At 43.0% G+C, this 10,156-nt stretch overlaps 1 protein-coding gene across 1 annotated transcript in view; it reads right to left on the bottom strand.

Moving 5' to 3' along the window:
* Positions 1–792: 792 nt before the first annotated feature.
* LOC119177291 (uncharacterized) overlaps positions 793–10,156 on the bottom strand; it is a 36,549-nt gene continuing 27,185 nt past the window's right edge. The window contains exons 16-17 of the mRNA XM_075889115.1: positions 9,701–9,851; positions 793–5,004 (exon numbers count right to left, since the gene is read on the bottom strand). Coding sequence (XP_075745230.1) covers positions 4,879–5,004; positions 9,701–9,851 — 277 coding nt within the window. The 3' untranslated portion in view covers positions 793–4,878. The remainder of the gene's footprint in view (positions 5,005–9,700; positions 9,852–10,156) is intronic.

The raw sequence follows: 10,156 nt of genomic DNA, 5'->3' as shown, positions 1-10,156 counted from the left end.
GGTCGAACAGGATCTGAATGGCGACGTCGTAGTTTGCCTCGTCCAGGCAAATACCTTGAATGGCAGCCTTCCCTGCCTCAGTCAGATATGTCAATAAGTATTTGAACTTATCGAATTTCGAGATCCAGTCGTTTTTGTGGATGCTGGCTTGGAACTGGTCCCAAAATTCGTGGCAGTTGTGTCATTCTCAGGAAAAACTTTGGATGTGCAGCTTGGGCAGTGCGACGCGAGACGGCGTAGGAAGACCTCGCAAGGAGAAGGTCGCGACCGGCAGTGATGTCTTGCTTTAGTGCAGAGTACTCACTCACACGTACTCACTGGCTGTGGTCAGGTGCGCTACCAACTTCTCGTAATGAAGAGCAGCCTAAATGTCCTTGTTCAAGTCCATGAGTTTGGCGTTCTTCGCGACTATGAGGGCAAGTACATCTTCAAGTTTTCAACAGGGGTTGACGAGTCTTCCAGCAGGGCATCGAGCAATAAGATGTGTTGCGTGATCGTTTTTCGAAAGAAGCGGTGCTTGGTGATGAGTTGATTCGTGGACGAGAGTCGAGGACCAGACGACCGGGTGGGTTTCGGCATCAGAACGAAGTGTGAGAAACAAAGGAGACTCGAACCAGAGCATCTGGCTACATTCAAGGTCAACGGAACAACTGCACAAGCCAGCGCCCGTGACTCTTGCTCGTGCCTGCGCCGCTTCTTCCTTTTTCATTTGCAACACTCGCTATGTCACTTTTCTTTCAGCACCAGCGTGCTTGTGCCACAAGCTCGAGCATTAAGATGCACTTCAGAGGCAACATTTCAAATCCTTTTATTTTCCGTAATCAAGACAACATATTGAAAATCTTCAGTTCAGCTGAGAGAAGTTTGCCAAGAGCCTCTCAGCGTTATAAAACATTTACTACGTGAATTTATTGAACACTAATATTAATGTAACAAAACTGAAAGGCAGCAGCACCTCTGCCAACAAAACACACAGATTTGATTCCCTCCATTTTGAAAGGTCAAAACACAAAAGGAACATCAAGTTCTTCATTTACAGCTGAACGTTTTTCTTCGTTCCTGCGCTCAAAGAAACGTTTCATCTGGCGAAACACACTTGAACACGAGACGAACAAAATAGTAAAGAATGAACATAAAATTTACAGTTTCGAAAGAAAATGCTGTTTCTGATACAGACCAAGTGTCACACTCAATATTTGTACAAAGATAGTTTGTAGGTGTATGCCAGTCCAAACAAATGATACATTGAAAACAAACAAGAGTGTACTGTTATTTCTTGAACTCTCCATAGAAAGTGCGACGGGTCTGCTTGCTGGGTTTCTGAAAGGTGTTTTACTGCTAAAAACACCTGCAGATTCCTTTCAATTCCCTCTCCATAACAACTCCCCTAAATTGCTGTATCATGCTATAAATTTCCAATTCATGTCCACACAAATTGCTAGCTGACCTACAAAAAGGTTTATGAAGTTACGCAATACTTTTGTGGCCTTCGTGGTTCAGCTGTGCTTAGCAGAACACTAATAAAAGTGATGAACAATGATATGACACATTCTTGCATCGAGCGTTATAGTGAAATGGACATACAGTAGACTCTCAGTAAACAATGCAACAACTGCCTCCAGCGCGATTGGTTTCATATCCGAGTTCTGGACCCCTGTTCATCTCTCACTAAACGGAACTCCTGTTAAGCAAAATACATTTTCCTGGTCCCTTCAGGTTTCGTTTATCGAGAATTTACTGTACATTCACTCGTTTTTTTATCATTATTTATCATATTTTCTCACAGTTTTATACTAAGCGCACTTCAGCCATGAACATTGACCAAACAGGCTCGTTCAATGTTTCATAGGTATGGTAGTAGTATATGGTTATATAATGTGGTATATGCTAGGTAGCTCTTAATTTACAAAAATTGATAATTATGTTTCAAAGCAAAACGTTCAAGACTCCATTGCAGGTTGTGTGGTTAGCTATTATTTGATTGTCGCTTGGTGCCAAGCACATTGTCCCACACCACTGCCACAATAAAAGCGGTTGTGGCAGTCCTCTAAATAGCTAAGTTGTAAAAATTTGGCAAGTTTTGCAGAACATGCACACCTGCACGGCAGCAGCAATCTATAGTTCTCATGCGGATTTGCACAAGTTTCACAACACGCTAAACCGATGCCACTTAATGTTATGCTACCCTTGAATTTTAAGCCCTAAGTTAAAAGCTGAGTTTAAATTATACACCTGTTTCTGACAACCACTCCACAAAGTTTATCTTTTAAATGCCATGAATTTTGTTAAAATCAGCACGAAAGTAGTGCAACGCGATTGCTGTCATGGACTATTGAAAAAGAACAAATTGGGTAAACTAAAAGACATTCTTTCGTTATCAGCATTATTTCGGTTTGCACGTTTACTTTGAAGACCCAAACTACCCTTGACAGCCGCATAGTTGGCTGTCGAAGACAGTGTTTCGAGCTTATCAATTGCAAAGCCTATTAAACTCTGGGATTTCTTGTTCATATTCAATTCTCCTGTATCATTGTGTCTCAAATGTACAGTGCTCGAAATCGGAACGAAACATCACAACTTTTAGTACAACTGGCATGCGAACTCTTTAAGATAACCGCATCGCGTTGCAACGATCAGGCTGCTGAAGGTAACACTGGCATTGATAAAAGTTTTAAGTCAAGCTTGCGCTGATATGACACAAAATGAAGGCAGAGTACGCGAAAGTATGTGCATTACTCAGCCTTCAATTGTCATGTTTCAATGCATGAGCACTGTACACAAACAGCATACGTACAGGATTCATGCCCAAACGCTATACGAGACTAACTGGAGTGCATGCTATGAAACTCAATATGAAGGCAGTCAACACAGCAACAAGAACCAGTATCACAGGTGTGCTTTTTTTTTACACTTACCATTACGATGTTAAACTTGCATGTGCTTGCCCAAACATGAAAAGCATGCTCAGTTATCGCCGCTACACACCACTAAATGTGAAAAAGCTTTGTGCAAAACGCGGCTACCATGCACATATTCTCCCGCACCACAAAGGGCAACTTTTGCGACGGTGAAAATGGAGAGATCAACAATGGAATGAGCTTGAGCTTCAACAATTTGAGAAAAAATGAGCTCACCACTATGTGAAAACTAATGGCACAGATAAGGATTAATATGAGCTAGGTCATTCTGGTTAGACACTGCCAGTAAATTCTAGGCAGCCTGAATATTCTTTTTATTTTTGTTTTTTTTTTTTGCAGGTTTATATATTCCCACTGAAGTCGTGTAGTACAAAAAAAGAGCTAGCATAATAGTGTATATACGTTATAACCGAGTTCTATGCATTTACTAGGCGCATTTACTTTGCACCCAATGACGTAAATGACACATTGCCAAGAAGCTGTAGTTGCGTATATGGAAAAGCTGAATATGGCAACACTGAAAGTGCTTGGGTTTCCACACAACCCACAAAATGGCGCTAGGTGTGAGGAGGACAGTGGAGCTCAGAGGCAAAGGGGGTGAAGCGTCCTTGCAAGCAGCAAGGAACAGAAGATGACCCACAAGGACAGCACGTGTGATGTCACTTTTTACTTTTTTTGCTGTTGTTGATGCTAAATGACTGCGCAAAAAACAATTATAGCCCGCTCAAAAAAAACTACACTCTATATCTCTCATAACACTGAATACTTAGGATTATACGTTGGTGAAAAAGTGTTATCACATGGATGCAACAAGTCACTGCTCGTTGATTAGAGCAAAGTGCTGAACGACTTCCCACCAACAAAACTTAAAATGCAACACTAAATGTAGTAAAAGGTGCATGTGTGTGAACACATGACTTTTCAGTAACTACCTGGCACTGGCTCTCAGCACAACTGTCTCTGACAGTACTCAATCAGCCCGCAAGTGTATAAGAAGGGCGAAGGTTCAACTCAACATTTTGTGCAAGGCGCGGGGCTACATCGAAAGTAAGATAAACAGAAACCCAGCCCATTTCGTAAATGATGTCCATTACATCTAGTAGGTAGGTAACTGGTTCGTACACAATACCACATAGTATTGAACTCAGCTTCAGAACATGTATTAGTAGTGAAATATTTCTGTACGCACTCACAAGCATGTAATACCATAGCGTAACTTCTAACCATGACAGACGAAACAATGCCACTTAAATGAGATAAAATAGCAGTACCATGTTGCTTGACATGATAGCAATAAATATTTCTTATGTTCAGCAGGGTCAGTCACTCACTAGGTAACTCCATGTGTGTTGCTAATCGGTAGTGTGATAGCCACATAAGAATCCACAGACGAGTGAGAGAAGGTTATTGTTAGGTGAAGTACTTCGAGCTAACTTAGACACATTGTGAAAAAGGAACCCTGTATACATACTACAGGCTCATACATTCACACAAGCTATAAGCCACTCTCAACAAAACATAGCAAGTTATCGTACGGTTAGACATGCCAGTGATAGACACTATGTATGTCTGATAGCAGTTGGTTGCTAAATTCCTAATGCCCAAGACATCGCTGATCAGTGAACAAGCGACTATATGTTAAAACGTTAAAAACTGCACAATAACTAAAAGAACATAAGGGCACACTCTTTCGGTGCCCCCACATGAACACTGGAACTAAAGCAACGTAACAGTCATGACAAAATGAGAGGCTTCAAGTCCATAACGAAAAAAAAAACAGCGAAGCAGTTTTATCTAATTTGTACACAGTTAAGAAATGTATGCGCACGCCAGCAATGCGGTCCTGCTGTATGAAAATATAAATTATAACCCTGTACACTGAACTTCTCCGCCACACCTTTGTACACAAAGAGCAGCCACGAGAAAAAAACGCAAAGCAATGAGAGAGCATGCGTGGCTCTCAGGTAGTGTCCAGTCGAATCGTCCTCAATTTCTGCCGGTCAGCAAGGATGCAGGCCGCCTCGTTCGATCCACCACAGTAGTGTGACGACGAGAAGACAGTCAACAACTTGCCCTTCTGCTGTACCTACAGTGGATGACAAACACAGGCACGAAAGAAAAGTTTCATTGGTTGAATTGAATTGAATTTAGTTTTATTGACATAAAAATAGTGTACAGTACACAACAGTGTAAAAAAAATGCATCTGAATCCCTAGCCAAAGGCTAGTTGGGATTCATTCAAAAAAGTAATTTAGAAAGGGGCATGTCATTTACACACAAAAGAAAGTTTACAAATGCATGTATTTTACACATAGAGAACTGAACATAACATAATGAATTTACAGTGCTTGGCGAATGATCATGATCATGGATGCAGGCAGAAAAAAAAGAAAAAAAGAAAGGTATATAAGGCATCGTTTGAGAACATATCAAACTTCACAACAGATAATTGAGTGCATTGTGATATATGCAAACTAATCATGACATGTGTATCTGTATAGCATAACAATACTGATTAAGGACTGAAAGAAAATAGATTTTAATGCATACATACATATTATATAATTGCAGATAGGCGTTGGTTATGTGCCAGTTGTAGGCCTAACTCATTGCACGAAATTTCACTCTGGCTAAGTTCGTTACTACAGAGTACACTGTACGCAACTGAGGAAATGATAGCAAGGGCACAGGGTAAGTTTTTTGTAAAAATGCCTCAGGCACCACTGAATAGGGTTGAAGTGGATGGCTTGTGGTGGTTTGTGCCATGACACAGGTTCAGGCACACCATCTCCAAGATGTTTCAGTACCCTCCTAGAGGTCAGAGGTCAGGCTGGTGATTTACATGTTCAAGCGCACACTACACCGCCACGCCACATCTAGACATTTGTGGCACCACTAGTATTGCCAAAAAATGGCAGGAAGGAGAAGCTGGCGACGAAAAAATCCATAAACACAAGTATGTGCTTGAGCATACGTTGCGACAACTTGACTTATCTTTTTTTCAACGCCGGCTCGAGCACACAACCCCGGTATGTGGATTTTTTAAATGCGAAGCATTTCTCATACATACGTACGTACATACATACATACATACATACACACATACATACATACATACATACACACACACATACATACCCGCCCGCCCGCACACCCATTCACCCACCTACCTACCTCTATCTATCTAGCCACCTACGACTTCTAGCTCTCCTGGCCGTTGCGATAACGGTATCGATACCCAACTTTGTATGGCAAAACATGACTGTATGAAGAACATATTTGTCTAGTAATAACATGAAAATTATGATATGTATGTCATGAGTTACATTTTATGGTCCTGCAGCTCTTGCGGTGGTTTCGTTCACATGGCATGTTGCAAAACTGATATGGTATGACATGATTGCATGGCGAACAAACACAAAGGACAGACCCTGACATGAAAATAATGACATGCGTGACATGTAACAACATGATTGCATGACATGCTCATGACCTGCACGCGGCCGTTTCGCTACCGTCACATATGCTAAATTTGGTATTACAGTACGTGAAGGAATGACGAAGGTATGTGACTGGTGCAAACATGATAATCATGAGATGCGTGTCATGTGACATGACTACATGCCACGCTAATGATGCGCTGGTGGCTGTTTCGCTAGCTTCACTTATACCAAATTTTGTATTATGGGACGTGAATGGATGACAAAGGTATGATACTGGTGTAAAGATGATAAACATGACATGCATGTCATGTAAGAACATGACTACATGCTAAGCCCATGATGCACTTGCGGCCATTTCGCTACCATCAAATGTACCAAACTCTATTACACGACGCGAACAGACATCATAGGTAAATGACACATCCAAACATGATAATCCCGACATGCGTGTCATCAAAAACATGACTACATGCCACACTCATGAGGCGCTTGCGGCCATTTCGCTAGCTTCACATATGCCAAACTTCGTATTACGTGACGCCAATGGACGACGAAGGTATGTGACTGGTGCGAACATAATAATCATGAGATGCGTGTCATGTGAGAACATGACTACATGCCACAGTCAAGGCGCCAATACATTTCGACACGACACGGTGCGCGTGCTCGCTGGCGTTCAGTTCGTCGCGTCACGCCCACGTTGTCACGCCAGGCGCCGGTCCTGCCATATACTCACAGGTGCACTGCGCTGCGTTGCTTTGAAGCATGCGCGTTTCAGCGCGTCCCGCGTCCCTCTATCACAAGAGGGAGACGCAGTGTTGTCTAGGTAACGCATCAGTATAGAGTAATGTTACTCTATGGCATCAGCGTGAAATGCAGCATGTCGCATGCTGCATTTCACGCTGATGCCATAGGTTTGGTTGGCGTCGGGCCGCGCCGACGGACGCTGGTCACACCTGGCGTCACACTAGAGTGCTCGCGTTTAGCTAACGTAGCGTTGCTGTGCTCAGCGTGCGCATGCGTCAACGCTACATTGGAGTATATTGGGCCCTTCATGATGCACTCACGGCCATTTTGCTAGCTCCACATATACCAAATTCGGTATCCCGTGACGTGAATAGACAACGAAGGTAAATGCCATGATAATCATGACATGTGTGCCATCTAAAACATGGCTACATGCTACGCTCAAAGCGTGCTCGTGGCCGTTTCACTAGCTTCCCGTATACCAAATTTCGTATTATGTGACGTGAATGAACGGCGAACACAAATTCCAGGCTAAATTACGATAATCATGACATGGAAGTTATGTACGGCATAATTTACCTCCACCTTGTAACATTGTGCTGATTTTAAAGTGACATATCAACATTTCTCATTCATGCTTCGCATAGCATCGATTCCCACTGTACGTGGTATCTGCCAATTCTTTTACCACATACTGACTATGGCTGAATATATGTGTGTAGTGTGGTGGACCATACATTCACTCAATGCTTTTCTAATGTCCAATTCGGAATACAGACTAAAATGTGTGTGGCCATCCTTTCTTAAAGTTTGCAATGCCCCTGTCCATAAAACCATATATTTATGCTGCTACCACAGGTCAAATTAAAATGATACAGGTTCTACAAGATTCCTTTTATAGGCCTACATAATACCGTAATTTTGCACATAATTTATGCCCTCGCATAATTTGCACACCCATAATGATTTTCCAGCTTTTTCGGAAAAATATATTTACTCGCGTATTTGGCGCTCCCCGACCCGCCCGAGCCAGCTCGTTGGCGTGCATCTTTGGACCTTTTGATGCATGTTTTGATGCTTCGGCCGGGTGCGTACTTCACTGAGCAGAAGAGCACACTCATACAAGCTGCGAGTGTGAAGTCCCTTCTTCCGAGGACATCCCCCGAACAAGGACACCTAGAATACCACACCTGAACACAAACCTGTTGATGGGTCACCAGAACTGCTGGAGCGTTTGCATCCCCTATCTCGCAATCTTTACCATCGTGATACTGGCGAAAATGCATGCTCGCATCACGGCACGGACGACTTCCTGCATCGGAGTCGTGCGGGGGCCTACCACGCCAACTGTTACCTTCATTCTCTGTGTCCCACTGCAACACAGTTCGCTTGGTCGATTTCGGAAGTTTACGTTTCGCCATCCGGCCGACATGGTTCGACGGTTCCCTTGCGATGTGCAACGGTAATTATATATATAGTGAAATTGAAGCTCGCTGTTGTAAATTTCGCTGAAGAAAATGGGAAGCATGCTGCCGCAAAGCACTTCAAAGGACATACTTCAACGTGACGATCGGCGCGATCGGTACGCGAGAAAGCAGAAAAGTGCGTGCTTGCTAATGCAACTTTCCTGCCATTGAAGGAGACATTTGATTTATGGGCAGATGCTTAGTTCTTCTGGTACCGTTGTGTCATAGGACCTAGTTTATTCGAGCATTGTTGAAAGAGCTTCAAGAAAATGGGGCGTCTGAATGTGCTCGACGGAACCAAAGACAATGCGCTTCGGGAGGGCGGTGGCACCGGCCGCCGCGATGATTCCCAATTGGATTTCGCATTCAGTGATTCCCGCTAGACCGCGCGCGACCGGATCTGACTGGTTATAGCATGCGCTAATTCTATAAAAGTTAACAAGTGAGCTTCGTTTGTGCTCCAATTCATTTCTTCTTTTTTTTCTAATGTATATACTGCGGGCATTCAGACTGTGACAATATTTTACATGTGCTCGCGAAATCTCTGTGTCATTTGCGCACCCCCTTTTCAAGACCTAAAAATCGCAAAAAAAAGTGTGAGAATTATGCGTGTAAATACAGTAATCACTTATGCTATACTGGAAAAGTCCCTCCAAGCCTTGTTTTTTATGTAACAAGCATGGCTACCATTATTGTCATTTTCATACTGAAAAAAATATCTAGCCACATTTTGAACTCCATTGCTTAATTTTATTCACTCAGCTGACACAGAGGAATCAACTGTCTCGACTAAGAACCGTTGCAAACAGAGGAGATGTTGTGACGAAATTTATCAAAGTGGCATCAAAACTTGCTGCCATGCATGGCTCTAGTATTGATTGATTGATTGATTGATTTGTGGGGTTTAACGTCCCAAAACCACCATATGATTATGAGAGACACCGTAGTGGAGGGCTCCGGAAATTTTGACCACCTGGGGTTCTTTAACGTGCGCCCAAATCTGAGCACACGGGCCTACAACATTTCCGCCTCCATCGGAATGGCTCTAGTATTGAGTCCCATAATCACTACAATGGATTAATTTTGTGCTGCACTTCTCCAGAACAAAGAAGAAAAGGCCCGTTACCTGAAATCCAGCCTGCTGAACCTCATGAGCCCTGACAACGTGGGAGAGCTCGTTGCGGGCAAGAAACTCTTCGAGGGCTTCAGCACTGAACATGTGCGCCGTGCCTCGCTTCATGTTGGGCACAAAGTCCCTTTGCTGATCTGCTTCAGTGCTGGAATAAACAAGGCATTCACAAAGAGAACAGTTTTAAGAAGGACAGCTCTCAGACCAGGTCATCAGAGTACCAACAATTCGTCACTACACAAGGGTCGAAAGTTGGGTAGGTTGAATGAATGAATGAAACGGATGCTTATTTCAGTACAGTCGAGCCCACATATAACGACCCCACTTAAAAAGAACTTTCGCTTAAAACGAACAATGTCCGCGTGACCGTTAAAATATACATTGGTTCAATGGCACAAAATCGTACTTACAACGAACGTCTCCGAGTGCTGCTGATCAGTTACAGCGAACGGA

The sequence above is a fragment of the Rhipicephalus microplus genome, chromosome 3 (genome assembly GCF_043290135.1).
Source record: "Rhipicephalus microplus isolate Deutch F79 chromosome 3, USDA_Rmic, whole genome shotgun sequence".
NCBI lineage: Eukaryota > Metazoa > Arthropoda > Arachnida > Ixodida > Ixodidae > Rhipicephalus > Rhipicephalus microplus.
The sequence above is the reverse complement of the archived record's forward strand: the minus strand, read 5'-3'. Positions and strand labels throughout refer to the sequence as shown.